Consider the following 25,782-nt stretch of genomic DNA (forward strand, 5'->3'; position numbering starts at 1 on the left):
GAGGCAGAGGACCAAATACTGCCGGCTCCTACTCCTAGTGCCTTGATTTTGGAGAACAGACCTCTTATGTGGGCTCTCACAAGAGTTTGGGATTCAGCTGCCTTCAAATTTCCCAGCAGGGCACATACCTAGAGGACCTTGCCATGCAGAGGTCGGCAAGGGGTCTGCCTGCCTAGGTCTGGCCTCCTTGGGCTCAGCATAAAAGTAGACAGGGACCTAGTGACTGAAATTTAGGCCAGAGCATGTCCCAGGAATCTAGAGATCCAGCTGTAAGGATCCTCCCTACCTTATAGAGATTCAACAGTCACACACACACACACACACACACACACACACACACACACACACACACAAACCTCCACCAGCAATTAAGCCCTGAAAAATGGGGTGAGGCGGTTCTTTCTCCTCCCTGGCCCAGCAGATAGATGACCAGCTTTATGGGGATGAGAGTAAAGAGTGGATCCTAGGCTTGGCAAGGTCCATAGGAGTATGTGAGAAAGGGCATAATAGGGAGAGGGGCCAGTGATCTTCCTTCCAAGGTGTTCAGCAGGGAAAGGGTTAAGAGGCAGGGCCTTCCCCAGGGGAAAGTGCCCCACCCAGGGGAGGGGCCAGTAGATTAAAAGGCAGCACTTGGAATCCAGGCAGGGACAGGGTGTCTCTTCCTCTCCAGTCTGCAGTTCCTCCTCTAGGTAAGTGCCCCTCCTTTGGGTCTGTGTGTTGGTCTGACCAGAGGCAACCTTCTGCCTCATTAGGAGATCTCAGGCTTAACGCTGGTGCTGGGTCCCTAAGGCGATCTCAGTTAGGTCCTTGCTCTGCAGAGTTCTCTGGGCCAGTGCCCTTCCCCTGACCCACATGGGAAGGAAGCTCTTGACTACAGAATCAAAACGCTAGGCCAGGAGCTGTGGAGCAAGGACAGGGGAGCTCTGTGTGTCCTGACCCGCCCTGCTCTGCCCCCAGGCCCTGGCTCTCCCTGCGCAGCGCTCTCTAAGCCATGCTTCCTGTGATCCCTGCAGGGCCCTGGCTGGGATATCATCGTATACTGTAAGTTTGCAATGAGACACTACAGTATAGATGATGTACTAGTCCGGGCACCCTCAGCTCTGGAGCCTGATGAGAAGGGCAGAGGATGCCACAAGCCCACCTCGCTCACCGGTCAGCCTATCACAGCCTGCCTACAGACAGGGCACTTGGGAATGGCGAGGAAACCGTTACCATTACTGAGTTTAGTAATGGTAACGGTTCTCTTGCTGCACCCAGAAAACGTGCCAAGAAGAGACCTCAGAACCCTGGAGCAGACGACTGGAAGGGAGGGAGACTCCAGCTCAGGCAACAGGGTGGGGGTGAGGGAATGGGTAAGTTTTCTCTTTTCTGTTCTATAAAAATAAAGGTGGGGAGGGGGGATAAGGACACATTTGTAATACCTTAACTAATAAAGAATTAAAAAAATAAATAAATAAAGGTGAGAACCAGAATGCTTGTCTTTTAACTTTATTAGCATCCAAGAATGGGGAGAATGATGGGGTGGGAGGCACTATTGCACTCAGGACACACGGGTCCTTATATGACTTCAAGGTGGAGGATCTGAGAGGGGAGGAAAAAGATCTCCTCTCTGGGGGGTGGGGGCGGCTAGGGAGAGGTCAATGGGGGGCGGGGGGGGGGGGGGGAGACTTATGTAACACTTGTAACAATAAAGAATTTTTTTAAAAAAAGATCTCTCTGCTAACCACTGGCAACCCAGGGAGAAACTCTGGGCCCAATGGCAGGAGGAAGCAGGGTGGCACTGCTCCCACCAATGGGCCAACTTCTAGACCAAAGTATCTGTGTCCCCAGTGAGAGGAATTGCCTGGGGACTGAGCTAAGATAGGTTCCTTCCTTCAACACAAGACAAGGCTGGGCAGGGGCTGTGCAGACTAGGCCAGGCAGAGTTAGCCCGTCAGTCAGTGTCCGTGCCCCTCACTAGTCTCTGCAGGTTCCAGGCAGGGACAATTCTGGTCAGTAGCTCCTGCTAGAAGCATGGGCTGGGATAGCAGAGGGTGGTCCATCGAAGAGCTTCACAGAGAGGTGTAGCTGAACGTCACAGAGAAAGATGTTCATGAGGTCGCGGCCCACCTCATCTGCAATCCGGGAGATCAGGCTCCCCTTCGGACCAATCAGGATCCTCTGAGGGCGGGATAAAAGAGAGGGACCCTGAGCCTGCTCTCAGGGCTCCCAAGCAGGGAGAGAACCCCTGCCTAATAGAGCCTTACTCTCTCCTCCAAGCCCAGCCCTGCTTACCACATGAGATTCTTTGGGCACCAGAAGCCTCTGTACGATCACCAGCTGCCCACTTGGCCCTTCCTCCCACGCAATTGTTTTCTGCACAAGGAAACATTAGTCAGACAGGTCCATACCCCTACCTCTCTGGGACCCAGCTGGTGGAGAGCCCCCAGATCCTTTCACTGGGCCTGTACCTGCTGCACACTGTAGGGCACCTCCTGGGGCAGGTGCTCTAGGAGTTTCTCTCGGATGATGTTGGAGCAGATCTCCTCAGGTGTCTGGCTAGTGAGGACTTCACTATGGAACTCCCAGGGCCCTGGCTGGGCCTGTGCCAGGAGGTATTGCTGTGGGTTCAGAGAGAGTAGATGAGCATCTCAGTTCCAACCAGGACTTTCCTACTCACTCTCACTTCTAATAGGAACTCTGAGGCTTGTCTTCACCCGACTGACCTTTAGTATTTTCACATCCTCCTGGCTTAGGGCTGACAACATGAAGATCTCTTGGAAGTGGGGCCAGCCAATCCTCCGAGGGCCTCTAACAGACTGTGTGTTTGGGTCCTTAGCTGCTGGGCTGGGGCAATTGATGCCTGGCTTTGACGGGAAGGCCTGCCTTATCTTGAGCTTCTTGCCATTGACCACCCCTTCAGTGAGGGCTGCCGTGAGCTCCAGGAGAACTGATTTCTGCTTTAGGCAATCTACCTGGGCATGGGGGATGGGCAGAGGGTGTGTGGTCAGCAAGGTGGGGGCCTTGAAGGAGAATAAACCCCTTCCTCAGATATGTGGTGTTCACCTTATTCATGACAAGGATGCTGGGGACTTGGGAGAACTGGGTCAAGCACTGGAGCACTTGGGGGCTGAGCTGGTTCCGAGTCCACTTGTCAGAGACATCCACAAGAACTATAACTGGAAGAAGTTGGAAGGGTGGGGAGAACAAAGATATGACCACTCTTTTCCTCAACCCCCCAAGAACTTCCAATGCATGAGCTCTGGCCAACCCCATCTCCCAAACTATCAGGAATGAGAGGCCCCAACAGTGAAAACTGGGCTTCAGGTTCCCATCGTGAGCCTAACCCAGATCAGCGGATTCCATGCTCTTCCACGGATCTTCCAACAGAGAGAGGTCCAGATTGTGCCTGAGGGACAAACATGTGTAAGTCAGGAAGGGCTTATGGCTGATTTACTCCTGATAAGGGATGGGGTGTGATAAGGGGGTTTTCCAGCCCCTATGATGGAATTTCCCCACCCACTCTTCAACACGTTTCCCTTTATATTATAAACCTGTGGGTCGCGACCCCTTTGGGGGTTGAACGACCCTTTCACAGGGGTCGCCTAAATACATCCTGCATATCAGATATTTACATTACGATTCATAACAGTAGCAAAATTACAGTTATGAAGTAGCAACGAAAATAATTTTATGGTCGGGGGTCACCACAACATGAGGAACTGTATTAAAGGGTCGCGGCATTAGGAAGGTTGAGAACCACTGCTTTATAACTCTTGTTTCCATCACAATTACCTTTTTTTTTTAACAGGGCTGATCAGGCCAGGTGTGTCAAGTAGAATCTAAAATCAGAAAAGAAGGTTTCTCAGACCCCCAGCCCTCAGGAGGAAAGATTGTGATTGAGAGTGAGAGAAAGGCCACCCTCGATGTCAGGAGCCCTTTGAGCTTCACCCTCTGTCCTGTCGCAGGTACCCACCACCTGAGCCTCTTCCTCTGTGATGACCCCCAGAGCCTGGCAGCGAGTAGTGTGCACCTTCTTGGAGACAGGAAACACCTGACACAAACAAAGAAGTTCCAAGTGAGGTCCCAGGTCCCTTTAAAACAATACATGGAGAGATGAAAAGTGTGTGTGGGGAGAGGGGGAGGCAGACAGGGGGGAATAGGGGGTTGTCGAGGATGTAGCATACTTTTCGGCCTAGCAGCTGGTTGGAGAGTGTTGACTTTCCTGCATTCGGGGCACCCAGAATGGCCACTCGTAGGACTCGGGGGTTCGCAGGCATGTTGGGGGGATGAGCCAAGAGGAGGGTCTGCTCATCTGTATGTGGGGACAGGAGGGGAGTGAGAGAGAGTACAATCTGGATCCTGTCAGGCACAAAGTCCTACCCACCCACAAAGGGAGTAGGGATACAAGATTAGGTTCCAGGTTGAAGCTGAAACTTGGCTTTGAGACTTTGTCCATTAACTAGTTCATATGACTTTATCAAGTCCTCTAACCTCCCTTAATTCCTTAGATTTCTCATATATGAAATGAGGAGGATATTAATGATACCTACTTATAACTTTCTTTTTTTTAAAAATATATTTTATTGACTTTTTACAGAGAGGAAGGGAGAGGGATAGAGAGTTAGAAACATTGATCAGCTGCCTCCTGCATACCTCCTACTGAAGATGTGCCTGCAACCAAGGTACATGCCCTTGACCGGAATCGAACCTGGGACCCTTCAGTCGCAGGCCGGCACTCTATCCACTGAGCCAAACCGGTCAGGGCTATAACTTTCTTTAGACAATTAGAAATTGTGTGAAACCACTCAGCACAATCCCTGGCACTTAATACTCAATTACTAAAAAAACAAAACAAAACTCAATTACTGTGTGGAACTATACTGTGTGGTTGTGCCTGTAAATATATGTACATGAGAACACAGATAGACCAGATAAAGCCAGACATCGCTCCAGCCCTGACAGTCACACCTCCCTATGGGGTAATGAAGGTTCTGAAAGCATTGAGTCTTTTTGTATCAGCTTCTTATGATATTGCATTACAGTGACCAGTTTATGCGTCCAGACTCTAGTCCAGCGGTTCTCAACCTGTGGGTTGCGACCCCTCTGGGGGTCGAACGACCCTTTCACAGGAGTGCCTAAGACCATCGGAAAACACATATATAATTACATATAGTTTTGGTGATTAATCACTATGCTTTAATTATGTTCAATTTGTAACAATCAAAATACATCCTGCATATCAGATATTTACATTATGATTCATAACAGTAGCAAAATTACAGTTATGAAGTAGCGACGAAAATAATTTTATGGTTGGAGGTCACCACAACATGAAGAACTGTATTAGAGGGCCGCGGCGTTAGGAAGGTTGAGAACCGCTGCTCTAGTCCATGCTACTCCCTACCGGAACAGAGGGCGCTATTTCCCAGGTGTGATTCATGTCTTGCCAAGTACAGGGGGCACTTATTGGATCGAGTCAGCTTCCCACGTGGGGTCAGCGAGCCACAACTCTGCCTGGCCTGTGGTCCTTCCATCTCCTGCTTTGTGAGCGTTTCTGGTTGTGATCAGATGGGCTCCCTCTGGCTCCCAAACTCTTAGAACCTGGTATCTCTCCCCTCTGAGATCCTTCACTGCTCCCCTCTCTCGAGGCCCTTAGACTGTTTTCTATAACACGGGGCCAAACATAATCTTCCCAGATTGAGGGTTTCCCCCGATACGGTACTTTCAGTGATAAAACCGTGACAGTCCCGGGCAAATCCACCTGGGCCCTTTACCTCTGTTCATGGACACGGCGGGGACGCGAGGAGTCAACGTTAACGAACTGTCGGGCTGCGAGAGTCCGAGGAAGCGGTCCAGGGCTGAGTTCTGGCCATAACGCCTGGAAGCCGAGGCCGAGAGGGGACCAGAGGAAGTGGCGCCTGCCACAGGGGACACGCACCTCCGCTGACAGCCCAAGAGCGACGGGAACCGGGTCGCCCACTCCCTCGCGGCGACAGGGCCCAGCTGCCAAAACCCCAACACTGCTGGAAAGAGCGCAGCCCCGCGCCGCCCGGGGGCCGCCATGACAGCCGCAAAGCACTCCGGGAATTGGCCGGGAGCTCCCCTGCGATTGGACAGGGCGGCAGGAAGAGAGCGAGTGGAGAGAGCTAGATCGGCCCAGAGAGGGAGACGCCAGCGACGTGGGAGAGGATGCGGGAGAACTGCTCCGGAAACTGGCCGAGATCCAGAAAAGGGAGAAGGAATTATTTAGAATGTGAGCACGATGGTCGTTTTGGAGTCCTATACACATCGTGTTTCCTTTTCTGCCAGTTTTGTAAAAGGCTCTTCTAGCCCAGTGTCCTGAAAAACTACATCTCCCACAAGGCCAAGCGGCAGAAAGCGTTCTCTCAGCACCAGATTTCACCCAGCTGGAGAAACCCGCGCACCGCAGGAGCAGTGGTCGTGGCGAGGCAGCGGGCCCTGTTCCACCGGGCCCCGTAAGGCTCGTTTCAGTCCTCTCCAGTCTCAGGATTGCAGGTCCTCTCCCGGTTCCACGCTGAGCTTGTCTAGCGGTCGCGAGCGGCCTCCGGCAATCTTCACTTTCACTGTAGGCGAGCTTCCTGTGAGGAGTGGTGCCCGGGTCGGTGTCCCTGATGAGCAGCTTCTCCCGATTTCCCTGCTGTAAACCTCAGCTACTGTCTCCTCCCTGGGGTCCTTCCATTCTGGAGAAAAGGCAGAGGGTCTGCAGAAGGAGAAGAAGCTGTTCAGCCATCTAGGATCTCCCAGACTGCCTTAGCGGCCCGTGGAAGTTGACTTACCTTGGCCGATTTGTGGCCTTAAAGCCCCCTTCATCCTTTGAAGTTTCTCGATCGGACTCTTGAAATTGAGAGATAACTGCTGCGGGAATTGAAGGGGATGGGAATGCATTAAGTATATACTATATGCAGGCTCTGTCAGGATTCCGGGGATACACCAATAAACAAAACAGACAAAATTCTTCCATCACTTGTCTTCTGGGGGCTGTGTGTATGTGTGATGTTAGTGACCTGACAGGAACAGTTCGGTATAGTGATCTGGGTAAAAGCCTAAATGGAGTGTGTTTAAGAGAAAATGAGAGGGGAGGAATTAAGGATAGCCAGAATTGTGTGTGTGTGTGTGTGTGTGTGTGTGTGTGTGTGTGTGTGTGTGTGTGTCTTCCCAGAGGAGCAGAGCAGAAGGGAGTGGTAACAGAAGAGGGGAGAGAGAAGTAGGGTTAAGAGAGAATTTTATTTTCTTGTTTAAGATGGGAGATTTTGTTTGTTCATAGCAATGACCCAGTAGAGAGGGAAAAATTGATGAGACAGGACAGAGAGGAGAGAATTATTGGAAGATGGTGAGAACCAGCTGGCTTAGGCTGCTGTTGTAGGAATGGAGGCTGAGTGTCCAGAGAGGCTGAGTGACACAGGATTGACAGAGCCAGGGCAGCCAAGTACGCTGATGGTTTGCACATGGCACCAGGTTCCAGCTTTCAGGCTGCCTGCTCTATTAGTGGAAGAAACAGCTTTCTGGGAACATGATATTCTGGATGTTCTTTGGGCACCCATATGCCCAAAAAGCAAGATGTCACTAAATACAGGACAGCCAGCACTCAGGAAAATATGAAATCTTTTATGGACAGCAAGGTGAAATGCATTTTAGCTGCAATTAAGGTGAAAGGAAATTACTGGTTAAACAGTGAATGAAGAGTTTAAATATGTAAATGCAAAATTACTCAAGGAACACATATTAAGTACTACAGTTCTGGCAATAGATAGTACTATGGCAGAATTCCAGGGAGGATAAAAAAAATTAGGGAAATGAGTCAAAGTGTCTTGTTAATTCTCTTCTTTCCCAGAAAATTTCCCTCAAATGATATTGTGGGAGAATTTTGTATTTTGTGAGGTTAGGAGAGGCTCATCAAATGAAACAGGCTGTCTGAGTTCATATCTCAGTTTGACACTTGCAAGTTATGTGAGTTTGGCTAAGTTATTTAAACTTTCAAGTGTCAGTTTTCTCACCTGTAAAATGAAGATGATAAAAAAATGTATGTTCATATATTGAACATATAATTGAGCACAATATAGGCTGTCAATAAATGTTCATATCTTAAGGCTAAATGTTTTGCACCTCCAGAAACCTTTTTCCATAAATTTCTGTACGGACAATTTATCTCTACTGTACTCATGTCAGCATTTTTTAAAAATGCTTAGTTGATTTCATCTGAAAAGCAAAAAAACCCTCCCTGATTCCAAATCCTGTCCCAAATAGGTGTCATTTTATCTTATTAAAATAGTGCAGTGATGATGGTGGAAAGACTTAAGGGGATAGAATTGGAAGGAGATGGTGCCTAAAATTCTCCTATGGCCTCCTCTTCCAGCTAGGTTAATCCAAAGTCCTTGCGTACATTGAGCCCTTACTCCTAAGGCTTCAGCCACATTGGCTTTCCATCTCTTAAATATACCAAACTCATTTCTGCCTCAGGGTCTTCAGAGTCTTTGATCTTACCAACCTCCTCATGGCCCCAGTCTGACCAAGTCACTCCCAGTCCCATTTTTTGTCACCCAATTCAAGGGGAAAATTTTCAGCTCAATTGAATTTTTTCAGTCCCCAATTGCCTGTTATTCTCTTTTACTTGCAGGCCTTTCACTAGACTGTTCCTTACAAGATTGGTTAAATTTTCTCATAGGACCTTTCTTCCCTCCTGACACGGCAGTTTATAATATGGTGAATGAGCACACAGGTTATTGAACCAAACATCCTAGATTTGATTCTCAGATCCATTATTTATTGCATGGCCTGGGGAAGTAACTTCTCTCTACTTCAGTTTCCTCATATTTTAAAATAGGGATAATGATAGTAGGCTGATAGGGTTGTTATTACAAGAATTGATATGTGTAAAGTGCTTAGAGTAGTGCTTGGCACATAGTAAATGCGATGTAAGTGTTTGCTGTTATTGTATATCCCCTACTAGATTATGAGTTCTATGAATATAAGGAATATATATTTCACTACTGTAGTGCCTGCATTTAGACCAGTGTCTTGTACAGAGTGGGTACTCAATAGATTTTTGTTCAGTGAGTGAATAAGTTACATCTTTCTCTGGATTGGTTCTCCTTTTGTGGCATCAACATGTTTGCAGCAGTTCCGGCTATTACATCTTCTCATATGTAGTCTTTTCTTTTTTAAATATATTTTATTGATTTTTTACAGAGAGGAAGGGAGAGAGATAGAGAGTTAGAAACATCGATGAGAGAGAAACATCGATCAGCTGCCTCCTGCACATCTCCTACTGGGGATATGCCCGCAACCCAGGTACATGCCCTTGACCAGAATCGAACCTGGGACCTTTCAGTCCGCAGGCCGACGCTCTATCCACTGAGCCAAACCGGTTTCGGCTCATATGTAGTCTTAGTGGGGAAGAACAACAGACTTTCTCAGAAAGAAAATTCTTGTGCAGTTTTGGCTCTGGCTGGATTATGTGCCCATCCCTGAAACAATCACTGTAACTTAGGAAATGTCATGTGCTGACTGACTTAGGTCTAGGTTACGTGTTTATCCACATGGTCTGAAAGTGGAGTAAGGGTGGTTTCTCTGAATGATTTTCATTAGATATAGTGAATGAATGCTTGGCAGGAAAAAGAAATTCCACCATTCTGCCCTTGGTAATAAATTTAATTAGAGAAATGGCTCAGGAGACCGTTATGGTTGAAATATAAGCAGATATGCTGCCCTAGCCAGTTTGGCTCAATGGATAGAGCATCAGCCTGCAAACTGAAAGGTCCCAGGTTCAATTCTGGTCAAGGGCACATGCTCGGGTTTTGGGCTTGATCTCTAGTAGAGGGTGTGCAGGAGGCAGCTGATCAATTACTCTCTCTCATCATGGATGTTTCTCTCTTCCTCTCTGAAATCAATAATAATAATATATATATATATTTAAATCTTTAATTTCTTTATTGGTTAAGGTATTACAAATATGTCCTCATCCCCCCATTAACTCCAACCTCCCCCGCCCCAATAAAAATATATTTAAAAAATATATATATTTTTTTAAAAAAAGAAGATATGTTGTCACCTGGCCAGTGTGACTTAGTGGTTGAACTTTGACCTATGAATAAGGAGGTCATGGTTTGATTCCTGGTCAGGGCACATGCCCAGGTTGCAGGCTTGATCCCCAGTGTGGGGCATGTAGGAGGCAGCCAATCAATGATTCTCTATAATCATTGATGTTTCTATCTCTCCCTCTCCCTTCCTCTCTGAAATAAATAAAAAAAATATTTTTTAAAAAAGAAAATATGCTGTCATACAGATTTCAGCAGGTCTTCCTGGGGGCTGTATGTGGTGTGGAGGTTGGGAAGGTATAGTTCCCAGAAGCTTCAGGATCTGCTATGGCCATCTTTTTAGTCATCCATTCATCAGAACATAATGTCTATATTAATTCTTCCTCCTTTCTGACTTTGCAATTCCCCTAAGGTGCCAAATGTGCTCTCATTCCAAAGGGTAATACATTTGCAAGTAATGCCAACTCTTCTAAGCCAGAAGCTAGCCTCGGGGATAGATCCAGAGCCGTACCACAGGATGTCCTGTCTATTGCCTATCACCCTGTTCTGTTAGCTATCATATTTTACTCTACATATCCTATATAATGAAAGGCAAATATGCAAATTGTCCCCTGGACCAGAGGTTCGACCAGGGGGTGGGGCCGGCCAGCCAACCACCCATGGCCCCTCCCCCCAGCCTGTCGGACCCCACCCATGCATGAATTCGTGCACTGGGCTTCTAGTGTCAAGATATAATTGTGTAGGTGGGAGGCAATCATACATGAGATCTGTACCTTTTTAAAAATATTTTCTTATTGATTTCAGAGAGGAAGGGAGAGGGAGAGATAGAAACATTAATGATGAGAGAGAATTATTGATTGGCTGCCTCCTGCACACCCCTTAAGTAGGGATCCAGCTGGTAACCCCGGCATGTGCCCTGACCTGGAATAGAACCAGTGACATCTTGGTGCATGGGTGGACACTGAACCACTGAGCAATACTGGCCAGGAAATAAAAACATATTTAAAACAAAACAAAACAAAACATGCAATACCTGACTAGTTGGGGGCACTGACCTCTCTTCTCCTTGATCAGGGGTGGGGAACATCTGGCCGGCGGGCTGTACTAAGGCCCGTGAAATCATTTGGTCTGGGCTTGCCAAGGTGCTAGCGGTGGGTTAATGAAATGTTTGACCAAATATAGCAGGCTAATTTTTAAGTTGATAATTTTGTATGACCCCTGAATGATGTTACAAATATCCAAATGGCCATTGGCAGAAAAAAGGCCCCCCACCCCTGCCTTGGATTGTCAAATAAAAAGAAATGAGAGCAGCCAACACAACAATAACCACTTGGTGTGAATGAATCAAAATTAGACCTATTTTTTTTGTCAGATTGGCAAAAAATATATTTGTTGGTGTGCTGCAGAATTTTAATAATAGTTTGTGTGCTGTGAGTTGAAAAAGGTTGAAAATCTCTGCTCTAGAGCCTATTCTTGCTTCTTTCCAAAATGAGGAAAAATTTCCTTAATCTTAGATTAAAAGTTCAAACATTTATTCTGGGACCAGGCCTAGAAGTAGAGAGAATTTAACACCATTCACAGAAAAAAAAAATGGAACTTCTTTTTTTCTTCTTAATTTTTTTTACCTCCTGACATTATATCTTGGTCCCTATCTTTCCAAACTCTGAATTGTATAGGGAGACTGGGTTAGAGGTGTGATGGAAGAGTCCTAGTGCTAAGGAGAGCTTAGTCTTTTTTTTTTTTTAGTATATTTTTATTGATCTCAGAGAGGAAGGAGAGGGAAAGATAGAAACCTCAGTGATGAGATTCATTGATCGGCTGCCTCCTGCACGCCCCCTACTGGGGAGAAGATCAAACCCACAAACCTGGGCAAATGCCCTTGACTGGAATTGAGCCCGTGAGCCTTCAGTCCGCAGGCCCACGTTCTCTCCACTGAGCCAAACCGGCTAGGGTGAGAGCTGAGTCTTGTACCTCCTCTTCCCTGGGACTGTAGCGCATTGCCTGCAGCTTTCAAATTTGTGTTGTTGAATTCCAAGGACTCAATGGAGCCTAGACTCTTGTTGGGCGATGCCAAGGCAGCACAGTTGTCTAGGGTCTGATAGTTGGGCCTCCTTAAAGGTCTGATTTTCCTTTACCGGTTTACAAAAGGCTCAGGCTCTACAGTGAGAGCTGGAGAGTAGGGATAATTAGCCTGCAAGTCCCTCAGTGGCACATACGAGATGCCTAGAAAATTTTCGTCCAATAAATAGTATATGCTTGATAAACGGACTCCACTTAGCAGTGCCCCAGTGTATTCTGGGTGCAGTCGCCTCCTAGACAAGTGTACTCTGGGATGTCACAGTTGCCTCTTACACAGTTATCCCCGATGCATTCTAGATGTGCTCATCTTCAAAGAAACCTAAACTTATCAGTGCTCCCCCCAGAGCACCTAAATTCAGGTCTTTAGGTGCGAGTGGGACCCAGAATCCTGGAAAGTGCCATTAAGTCTATAGCCCTTACGGGTCCGAACGTTTAGTAACCTCGGCAAAGTATTTTAGAGGCCTCGATCCCGGGGCAGCCGCCGCAGCCTCTAAGCTTAACGAGTCCTCGAGGCCCGCGGCCATGTTTACCGGAGAGCCAGGGGTTCAGGCAACAGGCACTGAGTCAGGCGCCCCCGAAGCGCACTGCGCAGGCGCGGGCGGCCCGCGAAGGCCCCGGCACTCCAGGCTGCGCAGGCGCAGGAGCGGCTGCCGGCGAGTCCCGACGGCGGCGGCGGCGGCGGCGACTGAGGGGCCGGGGCGTGGAGCAGCGGTGGCGGCGGCGGGCGGCAGCGGAGCAGCCATGAGGGCCGGGCCCAGTCACCGACAGTGAGTGGTGATGGAAGGAGGGAAGGGGTGGCTCGGTGGAAGGATACGCTGACTTGGGGGGTGAGGGTGGGCTCTGCCTGTCGGGAGGGAAGGGGCGTGGGGGAGGGACAGTTGGAGGTAATGACGGGCGAATTTGGGGCCCGGGTGGGCAGGTCGCTACCTCCAGGACTGGGCAGCTTTGTGGAGGAAATGGGGTGCGCGTTGCAGAGTGGAGGAGCTCACGACAGGGCCAGTGCCCCGCGCTGCCCCGTTTGTCATCGTCCCTTCCCCCAGGAGCTCTCTCGGTCGCCTCTCCCTTTCCGCTTCTCTCAGAGAATGGTCGCGGGGGGAGGGTGGTGGAGGATGGAAGCCCGGCTGGAGCCGAAGAAGCCAGCTCGGATCCCGGCAGAGAAGGGCCGGGCGCCCGGAACGGTAGGCTGCTCCGGCAGGGGATGGAAACCGGAGCCCTCTGTTGAAAGCCGGCAGGGATCTAGAGAGGAAAGAGCTGGGGTTCGACAGGTTCCAACCCACGTCCACCACTGATTAAAGGCGATGGGAAATCTTGGGGCAGGTCCCACTTAACATTTCTGAACCTCTGGGAGACGGAGTGATACAATGGGCTGTTGCGAGCATCACGTTCGCGACTGACATGGTTTATGTAAATTGTAAGAACTGAGCTGATGTTACTGTATCACGAACAGTATTGTTGGGTTTTAGACTTTGTTATTAATGGAATGACTACTTTCTTTGTCAGGGTTGAAGTGTATTGTTTGTAAAACCCCAGTAGGCACATAGGTGTTTTCCACTTAGGCACAGCAGATCATGTGCAGAAATACCAGTTTGTTCTGTGATGTGACCGATTAGTCAGCAGACTTAGGTAGGAGAAAGACCATACTCGGGCATTCTGACAAGCTCCTGACCCAAGAGGAAGGAAATAGAGGATGGAGGGCCAGTACGTCAAGTGCTTTCTGAACATCGTTCATTCAGGTTCGTTCCCTCATAGCACCGTTGGTACCATTGTGTTGTACTTGGAGCTGAGAAAACTAGTTTGAGACGATCTGGAAGGGCTGCACAGTGAGGGATGTGCGAGGACAGTTTGTTATTTTTAAATTATTAAAAACTTTCCTTTGCAAAGGAGTCTGCTTGCCCCCCAGGTCCCTGTCTCTGTTTTGGAAGTCAGATAAGCATATAGTGGCTTTTCAACTCCACTTTCTGTTGCTCTGCCTGTGGAACCTCCCCGGTGGAGTGTCTCAGAGAAAGATAGAAGCAGCGGTGCATGAGCCCAGGCGGTGGCTGACGGGTTCGTTCCGATGGGCTGAAGGAGCGCACCCTCGGAGCTGTGTTGTTCTTACCGTTTGGGGTAGGAAATCAGAGGACAGAGTTAAGCTGTGTGCTTGCCGAGGAAGAAGATGGCTTTCTAGCCACATCTTTTGAGAGAGAGGTGAAACTCTTTTCAAAAGGACGCAAAGAGACCAGCTTTGGTGGCTCTGAAGATTGAGAGCCTGAAATGGTGAGGCCTTTTGGAAATTAGTGAGTGATGTGTCTCCTCTGAGCCAAGGTAGGGAGTGGCGGCTGTCCTAGATCCTTGAAGATTCACAGATAAGAAAAATGAGTTATTTTATAGGAATGAGGAAAATGAACTCTAGTTTATAACTTCTCTATCTGGTAAAATGTGTTTTGCTTCTCTTTCCTGGAAATGCACAGTCCTATGTCATTTTTTGTTGTTTTGTTTTGTTATTATTTTTATCTTTAAATTCTTTATTAGTTAAGGAATTACAAATGTGTCCTCATCCCCCCCCATTAACCCCTCCCCCCCCATGCTCTCATCCCCCTGTTGTTCATATCCATTGGTTTGGCTTATATGCATGCATACAAGTCCCCTATGTCATTTTTAACTCTTTGCTCTCCCAGTAAATTTTCTGTCCATAACACTGATTATCTTTTTTTAAAAATATATTTTATTGATTTTTTACAGAGAGGAAGGGAGAGGGATAGAGAATTAGAAACATCGATGAGAGAGAAACATCGATCAGCTGCCTCCTGCACACTCCAAACTGGGGACGTGCCCACAACCAAGGTACATGCCCTTGACCGGAATGGAACCTGGGACCTTTCAGTCCGCAGGCTGATGATCTATCCACTGAGCCAAACCGGTTAGGGCTTATTATCTTTTTTTAAGGATAGTTTAAAAAAGCAAGCATAGCCTGGCCGGCATGGCTCAGTAATTGAGCATTGACTTATGAAGCAGGAGGTCGTAGTTCAGTTCCAGTCAAGGCACATGCCTGGGTTGTGGACTCGATCCCTAGTGTCGGTCGTGCAGGAGGCAGCTGATCAGTGATTCTCTCTTATCATTGATGTTTCTGTCTCTCTCTCCCTCTCCCTTCCTCTCTGAAATCAATAAAAATATATTTAAAAAAATAAAACCTATAAAAAAAGCAAGCATTTGTTACTGTTGTCATAGGTCATTTACAGAATACAAATTTATTCTGTCTTTGACTATCACATGGAAGATGAAGTAGAGGTACAAAATGTTAGAGCTGGCCTAGCCATCTTATTTTTAATAATTGGACATCTATTTTTAATTTTGGTAATGCATTTTCCCTCTATTGGAAATTTCCATCCGTTCAAATAAGTTCATAAATGCCATTTGTGTTACGTTAAAATGGTAGAGGTTTGTTCAGTTGTGATGAGAATTTCCTGTCCTTTCCTCCTCCTTTTATTCTCTTTCCTATTTGTGGTTACTTTTATGTAATAGGTGACTTTACTAAATGAGGAGTCTTCCCCTGGGGCAGAGAAAGGTGACAGTCAGTGCTGGGATTGTCTGTTGTGTGAGCAGTCTGTCTAAAGTGGGGATATAAGGGCTTCCCATGCACCCCTGACATAGCAAGGGCTAAAATAAAAGGAATAAGGTTTACTAGTTCATTTTTAGTCTGATAAAATGAATCATTTTTCTTAAAGAAGCATCGCTTGCCTCAGGGAAAACTTATTTATTATTATTATTTTTAAAAATATATTTCTTTTTTCTTATGTCTCCTTTTCCCCCCATTGACCTCCCCCCCGGCCACCCCCACCCCCCAGCACATGCCCTCACCCCCATAGTGTCCGTGTTCATTGGTTATGCTTATATGCATGCATGCATACAAGTCCTTTGGTTGATCTTTTACCCCTTAAAATATATTTTTATTGATTTCAGAGAGGAAAGGAGAGGGAGATAGAAACATCAATGATGAGAGAGAATCATTCATCTGTTGCCTCCTGCACGCCCTCTTCTGGGAATGTGCCCTGACTGGGAATTGAATCTTTTTTTTTTTTTTTTTTAATATATTTTATTGGTTTTTTTACAGAGAGGAAGGGAGAGAGATAGAGAGTTAGAAACATCGATGAGATAGAAACATCAATCAGCTGCCTCCTGCACATATCCTACTGGGGATGTGCCCGCAACCCAGGTACATGCCCTTGACCGGAATCGAACCTGGGACCTTTCAGTCTGCAGGCTGACGCTCTATCCACTGAGCCAAACCGGTTTCGGCGGGAATTGAATCTTAACTATAATTGTAACCTCCTGGCTCATAGGTCAAATGAGCCACACTGGCTGGGCCTTTTTTTTAAAAAATATTTTATTGATTTTTTACAGAGAGGAAGGGAGAGAGATAGAGAGCTAGAAACATCGATCAGCCGCCTCCTGCACATCTCCCACTGGGGATGTGCCCGCAACCCAGGTACATGCCCTCGACCGGAATTGAACCTGGGACCTTTCAGTCCGCAGGCCGATGCTCTATCCACTGAGCCAAACTGGTTTCGGCTGGCTGGGCCTTTTACTTATGCATTCATTGTTTGATTCTTGTTTGTGCTCTCAGGATTGAATGCGCAGCCTTGGTATATCGGGCAGCCTTGGTGTATCGTATGACACTAACCATCTGAGCTACCTGGCCAGGGCTCAGGGAAAACTTTTTAAACTGACCTATATAAAAACAAAATGATGGTGTTTTCCTCCCTCTTTTTTCCACTGAGAATATATCTTTTTTACTGATTTTTTTTTACAGAGGAGAAGGGAGAGGGACAGAGAGTCAGAAACATCAATGAGAGAGAAACATTAATCAGCTGCCTCCTGCACACCCCCTACTGGGGATGTGCCCGCAACCAAGGTACATGCCCTTGACCGGTGTTGAACCTGGGACCCTTCAGGCTGCAGGCCGACGCTCTATCCACTGAGCCAAACCGGTTACGGCAGAATCTCTTTCTTAAAAGCCTTCTGATTTTGCCACCCATTCCTTAACTGAAGTCTCTTTTGTGATATTTTCACAGCTGCTAATTAATATATCACAAAAATTTCTGTGTTTGCTTTATCATTTGGTTCTTGATAGAGTGCTAATAGCTTTAAAGGAGGATGGGAAGATGTTAAAAAGGAAAAGTAAAGAGAGTGGATTTAATTTAGTGACTTTGTAGGTTGGATCTGATGTTTGTAGGGTAAAGGATTCAAGAATGAACCGATGGGCCCTGGCCTAGTGGCTTGGTTGATTGGAGTGTCATCCGGTACATCAAAAGGTTTTGGGTTTGACCCCGGTTGGGGTGCATGCGGGAGGCAACCGATCGATGTTTCTCTCTCACATCAGTGTTTCTCTCTCCTCCTCTCTCTCTCTCAAATCAATAAACATATCCTTGGGTGGTGATTAACAAAAAAAGGATGAACTTACGGTTTAGAGTAGCCTCCTGAGAAACCGAGGGTTTGCTTACCAGTGTTTGGCACAGTAGTTGGTATAGAGTAATTGCTTATTAAATATTTGATGAATGGAAAAATGATAACAGTATGAATCATAATCAGTGAACATGGGTTCAAATCTTTTGCAACTTTGTGTAGCTTTGAATAAGCATACCTATATGTTTTTACCTCAGTTTCCTTATCTTAAATGAAGATAATTTTTTAAAAGGATTTTTAAAATTGATTTTTAGAGAGAGAATAAGGGAGATGGAGAGAAACATAGAAGTGAGAGCCAAACATCTATCAGCTGCTTCCTGCACACCCCTTACTGGGGATTGAGTCCGGAAACCTCCCCCTCTCCCGCATGTGTCCTGACTGAGAATGGAACTGGAAACCTGTCAGTGCACTGAATGATGCCCAGCCAACTGAGCCACAGTTTAAAGATAATAATTACTTACTTCAGGGGGTTGTTGCAAAGGTTAAGTGTGTTAATGCATGTAAAATGTTTAGAATATACCTTGTACTTTTAAATGCTAATTATTACTAGTGTTTATTGGATACACTCTCTCTTTGTGCCCAAATCTATGCTGACCAAAGATGATTAAGACATAGCCTCTGCCCCTTGGGGGTTCACAGTCTAGTGGGGAAAAAGAAATATACAAAGTAATTCTAATTGAATGTAATATCTTACTTCATCAAACTTGTGGTGCCAGTGATTGTAAGGCTCACAATTATTTTACATACCACTAAGAAAGAAGAAATGCTGCTAATGAGATTTGGCATGCCATCAGTTATAAGATGTTCCTTTTTTTCAGAGAAATGTAAGGGAGGGGAGTGTGTCTTGGAATTGATGAAGTAAGTTTTCAACTAGAGGGAGGTACAACTTGTGTGTTGATGAAAGCCTGGGTGCAGCTATTGTTTGAAAAGGCCTCCTGCATTGAACCTGCATGATAGGCCCTCACAGTGAACAAGGAAGATAGGGCATTCCAAGCAGACAGTAAAGTCTGAAAAAGGGAAGGGAGAGGGCATTATTGATGTGTAGCACCATATCAGGACAAGCAGGAGGAGGAAATGAGCTAAGACTTTGGCAGAATAACATTGTATAATGCAGCAGAGGAGGACAGGAAGCTTGGAACATTTTCAGATGAGACATAAGCCTAATTCTTGGATTTAAACTCAAATATTATAGCAACTCTAAAAAGATAATTCTAATATAATAAATTAGGAAGTGAGTGTGAGAAGCAAAGTGGCCAGTGGAAGGGCTGCAGCTCTATAGCTGACTAGAGAGGGAAATACGTGTGAAGTCACTGTACTCTTGGTGAGAAGTGATTGCTTTCTCAGCAGAGAAGTGTCTAATATTTCTGTCTTTTAACTGCCTGTCAAGGTTTTGATTATGCCCCTTTCAGAGGTTTGTAATTTAGAGTGAAAAGGAATACAACTCGAGGAAAAATGCTAAATTTTCTTTATTAAAGATGCATTTAAATACAAGAGGGGTAATAAGTTACCAGATTTGATGACTCAATTATAAAATTGTAGTTTGGTGCAGCATTTGATTGTAATGTTTAATGAAAAAATATAGGTCATTTAAGGAGTGATATAAATGACTTAGTTATTAATTTTCTGGTAACTAACGCGGAAGCTGGTGGGGGAAAATATGAACTAGAATTAAGATAAGCATGAATTCAAATTCATGAATTACCAGTGAGCCAAAACTAGGCTTAGATCTCTTTGGACTCTGATTTCATTGAAAAGTGTTGGTAGTTAAATCCTTTTAGCAATCAAATTCAGCAGGCATTTAAATGCCTACTGTGTGTTGGGCATTGTGCTATGCAATAGGATATGAAAACCCTTGTTTTTGAAGAGCTCACATTTTAATTGGAGATTAGCCAATTAAAGCGATTATGAATCAGCACAGTAAGTGCTATTCTAGAGGTCTGAACTAAGTGTTATGGGAACATTGGTTCTGTGTGGTGTGGGGAGAAGGTTGGAGAAGTCTTCCTGGAGAGAGTCAGTAGGGTCTTGATGGATGAATACAACATGTTTAGATCACTGTTTTTAAGACAAGTAACACTGTTAAGTGTGGAAGTTAGATTTAAAAAGTTGAATTTGGCTGCAGGGAGAGTAGCTTGTGAGACTGGTGTAATGATCACTTGAGAAGATACTGGAGATCTCAATTACATTGGTAATGGTGGAGTTGTAGGTAAAAGAGCTTTTTAGGAAACTGACTAGAAGGATCTTACTGACTTTATATTGGGTAGTATGTAAGGAAAAAGGAGTTGTCAAAGATGGATTTGAAATTGCTTGCTTGGCAAATAAGTGGATGGTGATGTCATTAATCAAGGTAGGGAATTCAGGAGTAAGAAGCCATAACATTTGAGGGAAAATCAGTTTGATTTTGGTATATTAGATTTGAAGTATCTGGGAGATCTAGAATGGAGATGCAAATAGCATCATAAAAAAAAAAAATGGGTGAAATATTTGAATGACTTCTCCAGAAAATATATATGGATGGCAAATAAGCACACAAACAGGAAATGTGCTCAACATCTTAGTAATTAGAGAAATGCAAATTAAAATCATAATAAGATATGCCATTGGAATGGCTACAAAACAACAAAAAAGAAAACTGACTAGACCAGGGGTGGGCAAACTTTTTGACTCGAGGGCCACAATGGGTTCTTAAACTGGACCGGAGGGCCGGAACAAAAGCATGGATGGAGTGTTTGTGTGAACTAATATAAATTTAAAGTAAACATCATTACATAAAAGGGTACGGTCTTTTTTTTTTTTTTTTTAGTTTTATTCATTTCAAACAGGCCGGATCTGGCCCGCGGGCCGTAGTTTGCCCACGGCTGGACTAGACTATGGACTGGCGAGGGTATGGAGCAACTGGAACTTCGGAAAACATTGTGGTAGTTTCTTATAAAGTAAAACAAACACTTAGCATATGACCCAAGTATTTACCCAAATGAAAGGACAACTTATGACACAAAAACCTGTGTGTGAATGTTTATAGGAGCTTTATTTGTACTCACCAAAAACTGGAAACTGAATGTTCCTCAACTCAGAATAACCAACGGTGATATACTCGTACAATGGAATACTATTCAGCCATAAAAAGGAACTATTCATATATGCAATGACATAAATGAATCTCAAATGCATGATGGTAAGTGAAAGAAACCAAACTCAAAAGGCTACTCACTGTATGATTGAATTGCTGTGATATTTTGGCAAACAAAACTATGGGGACAGTGAAGCACAACTCAATGATTACATCTGAGTAAGGATAGGTGGAGTATTTGACTGCACATGAGGAAATTTGGGGGGGGGGCGATGAAACTCCTCTGTATCTTGATTTGGTTATACAACTTTATGCATTTATGAGAACTCTTAGAACCAAACACTGAAAAATAAATCTTACTGTGTAAAATTAAAAAATAAAAAGTCTAAGGGTGCAAGAAGGAGATTTTAAAGAATTCCAGAAATGTGATTTCCTAAAATATTTGAATTTTTAACTTAGTTTTGTTTTTTTTTGTAGGGAAAAAATATATATATATTAATTTTCTTTTTAGAGAGTGGAAGGGAGGGTAGGGGAGAAAAGTAGAGAGAGAGAAAGAAACATAGATGTGGGAGAGATACATCAATTAGTTGCCTCCCACATGCACCCTGACCGGGGCAGAGAACAAACCCCCAACCCAGGCAAATGCCCTTGACTAGGAATCAAACCCCACACCCTTCAGTGCGTGGGCTGATGCTCTTAAGTATTTACTTAAATGAAAGGACAGCCTATGACACAAAAACCTGTATGTGAATGTTTACAGTAGCTTTATTTTTACTCACCAAAAACTGGAGACTGAATGTCCTTCAACTTAGAATGGATAAACCAACTGTGATATATTCATACAATGGAATACTATTCAAGGGTGCAAAGGAACTGTTCATATACGCAACGACATAAGTGAATCTCATATGCATGATGGTATGTGAAAGAAACCAAACTCAAAAGGCTACTCACGAGCCATGCTGATATTTTAAAGAATGTAGAAGATACATAGTGAAAAGTCTCTGAGTGCAAATTTTAGATCCTTTAGAATTTTTTTATTTTACTTTGAAATACAGTTGTGTGCTCTGATTTGTAAGACTTAAAGAATACTTTGCCAGTTATTTTATACGTTAGTTGTTAAGCTTGCTTATTGCCAACTATTGTGCTACTTAGCTTTTCTTCCCTACTCTCTTACTATCCTAGGACACTACTGTGTCACCTAAAGGTATGTTCTCCACTTCGGTGCATGAAAAAGCATTCACTAGTGAGATTTATCAAGTTAATTGGAGGGTATGTGGATCTCATCCAAAGTCTAGCCAAGCTATCTGTTCTTCCAGAGATTACTTAAAGGACTGAAACTTGGACATTCAGAATATTGTGGCAGGAGACACCCTTAATATTCTTAGAGGTTGTGTATTATAGCTTCCAGGTGAGTGTGGATTTTCAGATTTGGGAAGACATTGAGAAAATTAGCTGTGACTTTTAGGGTGCTGGACCAGGTGCAGTATTGATTAACAGCATTTCCCCCTCTGCTTGGCATCTATCTGCTTCCCTCTGCTATTGGTTTCTCATGAGAGACAATTTGAACTATTTGCTAGTGTTTCTGGATCATGTCTCTACTCTTTTTCCCCCCCACAAGTACCCTGATTTTCCACTAGGTCTCAAATTTCTAAGTAAGGACTTTTATTTAGTAAAGTAAGATCATTCCTCTTAGTAGAGAATTGTTGGGTGTCTGGATGTCTGGTTAGGTTCCTGTGCCTCACTTAAATATCTGTCTGTTCTTGATAAATTATTATTTAAGTTGATCTCTAGTCCTTTAATTTATTTTCCCCCGCCTTTCTCTCAAAAGCTATGAAGTGGAAATTGTCTTTACCTCTTTCTTCCACACCTACAGAGTTTACTATATTCATATTCACATTGGCCTTTCCTTTCTTGCTATACTGTGGTTTTAAAAAATACATATTTTTATTGCCCTAGCTCAGTGATGGCGAACCTCTGACACGCATGTCAGAGGTGACACGTGAACTCATTTTTTTGGTTGATTTTTCTTTGTTAAATGGCATTTAAATATATAAAATAAATATCAAAAAGATAAATCTTTGTTTTACTATGGTTGCAGATATCAAAAAATTTCTATATGTGACACGGCACCAGAGTTAAGTTAGGGTTTTTCAAAACGCTGATACGCTGAGCTCAAAAGGTTTGCCATCACTGCCCTAGCTGGTTGGGCTCAGTGGATAGAGTGTCAGCCTGTGGACTGTAGGGTTCCGGGATCAATTCTAGTCAAGGGCACATGCCCAGGTTGCAGGCTCCATCCCCAGTAGGGGGAGTGTAGGAGGCAGCCGAGTGATGATTCTCATCATTGATGTTTCTATCTCTCTCTCTCTCTCTCTCCCTCTCCCTTTCTCCTGAAATCAATAAAAATGTTTTTATTGATTTTATGTAACCTGGGCATGTACCCCAACCAGGAATTAAACTGGCGACCTTTCAGGGCTCCAACTACCTGAGCCACACCAGCCAGGGCTAGTTACATATTTTTGTTGAAGTGTTAAAATATTTTAATATTTTTGTATCATTTTAGATGGATTCCTGTTCTCTAAAAACTTACTCTAACTAGGACTGTGAGCAATATACTTACAATGCTGAGTGAGATTGTTTTTAAGAGTTAGGTCCCAGCCCTAGCCAGTTTGGCTCAGTGGATAGAGCGTCAGCCTGCAGACTGAAAGGTCCTAGGTTCGATTCTGGTCAAGGGCACGTGCCTGGGTTGCGCTTGCCCCAGTAGGGTGCATGCAGGAGGCAGCCAATCAGTGACTCTCTCTCATCATTGGTGTTTCTATCTCTCGTTCCCTCTCCTTTCCTCTCTGAAATCAATAAAAGAAATATTAAAAAAAAAAAAAAGTTAGGTCTCTGGTCTTGGAAAAGCAGACTGGCTTGACCTTGATCTTGTCATAGATGCATCAGTTTTCTCAGCTGTCAGATGAGGATAACAGGACCAGTTTAGCTCAGTGAGTAGTTGTGAGGCATGACTGTTAATGAAAATAATTGTAAAACACTTTGGCAAGTGTGATATAAATGCTAAGTAATAGTTCTTTATTGGGATGTTGTGAAAATTAGCAACATGCTGTTTGTTAGAGGCCTTAACTTCCTTTTGAGAAAGGTGATGTATTTTTATAAATATAGTTCAGGATTTGGGAAAAGATACTGCTATCCTAATTTCTAGAATGTAACAATTATGGATTCATAATAAAACAATTTTTTAATTAAAGAGAATACTTCCAAAAGATTTTTTTATAATATCACTTTGAAGGATTCAAATCACTAGAGTTTTTACCATCTTGGCCTTTTGGTTCATTATGCCAGTTATAATGCTGAATGTTTATTAAAGGACTGGTGGGGTGATTTATTATCTATATTTAAAGCATCACAGCCAATCAGTAGGACCACTTACAAAAAAGCATTGAAAAGGACTTTCATTTTAGGCGACACCATATAGACACCTAGGTGATGGTTGCAATTAGGCTTTGACGAGGGACATGGTGCCATTACAAGCAAAGCTAGCACTTCTTGTTCCATACCTGAGTCTAAATATAGAATGGGTGATGTGGTGTACTTAAAAAATGCTTGATATTTGAATCTCATGAACTAAATTTTTCTCAGCTTCTAAAGTGGCATTAACAATAGAGGAAAATTGGGATGTGGTTCTTTTGATGTATAAAATTGATAAAAAACTGAAATGGTTAAACAGTAGTCTGCTGACATGCTCAGAACTTGAACTTGCTCAGTAGAGATCTATGTATTGTATTTTCTTTATTTTTTAAAAATAATATTTTTATTGGTTTTAGAGAGGAAGAGAGAGGAAGAGAGTGATAGAAACAGATTGAGCTAACAACCCCGGTATGTGCCCTGACCAGGAATCAAACTGTGACTTCCTGGTTCATAGTCAACACTCAGCCACTGGGCTGTATTGTATTTTTTTTTCTTTTCTTTTCCTTTTAAATATATTTTTATTGATTTCAGAGTGGAAGGGAGACAGAGAGACAGAAACATCAATGATGAGAGAGAACCATTGATCGTCTGTCTTCTGCACAGCCCCCCACCAGGGATCAAGCTCACAACCTGGCCATGTGCCCTTGACCAGAATCGAACCTGGGACCCTTCAGTCTGCAGGCCTACGCTCTATCCACTGAGCCAAACCGGCTAGGGCTGTATTGTATTTTCAACAGGGACCTGTGTATTGCTGATTTTAGAACAATGTGAGTTCTTAGCTTTACATAGGTTGGAATTGAATTTTCTTTCTGGAATTTAAGTTCTTTCACAATCCATTATCTTTTTGTATCAAGGACAAATAAAAAGGTTTAGGTTTCTTTTCCTCTTGGATGGGAAGACTATATTTGCTTTGCAGCATCAGGCGTTATTTGCTTTTATTTTGATTTGGTGACTTATAAAGGGGTTCCTGAATGGCCTGCTTCCATAATAAAGACAGTTGAGTAAGCTTCTTTTTTGGAGGTGCATTATTTCTATGGTTGTATATTTAAACTTTATGTTACTTGCTTCCATCATCTGCCATGTTCATTGTGCACCAGTTTCGGCTGTTTTATGTTCATAGATAAAGATTCATTTTATATATATATTTCATGTCATCCTTCTTGTGCAGGGGCCATGCTAATCATCTTTGTATCCTTCCAATTTTAGTATATTTGCTGGCTGAACTCATATTTTGATTTTAGTTCCTTTGGATTTGGTTTGCAGTTTTCTCGTATCCATTCTACTTAACAGTTTTCTTCCCAGATTAGGTGTTTCACAAAACTTATATCCTGAATATTTTTAGGAATGTATTGTTTATGCTAGGCACCCTTATCTTCCCCCCCCCAACTTTATTGAATTTTAACTGGTAAAATAGTAAGATATTTAAAGTGTACAACACGATGATTTTTAAGTACCCATATCTATTTTTGTTTTATTCATTAATTAGTAGCCAAGATTTCTCTGGAAGCTTGCAGTTGGTAGTACTATCAAGTCAAAAATACCTTTAGGACTGTATGGAGTACTTTCCACCTCTTCCCAACTATGGAATATATGTAATATTTGACCTTATGTATTTCTTCTATGACTACTAATTAATGCCCTTTGGAAATTTCCTTTTTTGGTTGTATCCTTTTTTAAATCAACTTGTAA

At 44.1% G+C, this 25,782-nt stretch overlaps 2 protein-coding genes and 1 non-coding gene across 6 annotated transcripts in view; 1 reads left to right on the forward strand and 2 right to left on the reverse strand.

The window, feature by feature from the left end:
- Positions 1 to 1,502: 1,502 nt before the first annotated feature.
- Positions 1,503 to 6,082, reverse strand: ERAL1 (Era like 12S mitochondrial rRNA chaperone 1). 3 transcript variants are annotated; one of them, XM_059669343.1, is made up of 10 exons: positions 5,757 to 6,082; positions 4,167 to 4,294; positions 3,956 to 4,033; positions 3,775 to 3,821; positions 3,327 to 3,388; positions 3,046 to 3,158; positions 2,706 to 2,954; positions 2,451 to 2,600; positions 2,275 to 2,355; positions 1,503 to 2,067 (listed from the first exon to the last, which is right to left on the reverse strand). In XM_059669343.1, exons 1-10 carry the CDS (start codon positions 6,043 to 6,045, stop codon positions 1,993 to 1,995), a joined length of 1,272 nt encoding a protein of 423 aa, XP_059525326.1. In that variant the 5' UTR covers positions 6,046 to 6,082; the 3' UTR covers positions 1,503 to 1,992. The 3 variants fall into 3 exon arrangements, with proteins under 3 accessions (XP_059525326.1, XP_059525325.1, XP_059525327.1); XM_059669342.1 differs by having other exon boundaries at positions 1,504 to 2,160; positions 5,757 to 6,077; XM_059669344.1 differs by lacking the exon at positions 3,046 to 3,158 and having other exon boundaries at positions 1,504 to 2,160; positions 2,706 to 2,950; positions 5,757 to 6,080.
- A 6,647-nt stretch (positions 6,083 to 12,729) lies between these two features.
- Positions 12,730 to 25,782, forward strand: part of FAM222B (family with sequence similarity 222 member B) — a 63,967-nt gene continuing 50,914 nt past the window's right edge. The window contains exon 1 of one of the 2 annotated variants that reach the window (XM_059669354.1): positions 12,730 to 12,883. The gene's annotated coding sequence lies outside the window, so the exon portion shown is untranslated. The remainder of the gene's footprint in view (positions 12,884 to 25,782) is intronic. The other variant, XM_059669356.1, reaches the window with a different exon arrangement.
- LOC132219417 (U6 spliceosomal RNA) lies at positions 25,214 to 25,321 on the reverse strand. Its single transcript, XR_009449432.1, has one exon. It is a non-coding gene; the product is annotated as a U6 spliceosomal RNA (small nuclear RNA).

The sequence above is a fragment of the Myotis daubentonii genome, chromosome 16, assembly GCF_963259705.1.
Source record: "Myotis daubentonii chromosome 16, mMyoDau2.1, whole genome shotgun sequence".
Lineage (NCBI taxonomy): Eukaryota > Metazoa > Chordata > Mammalia > Chiroptera > Vespertilionidae > Myotis > Myotis daubentonii.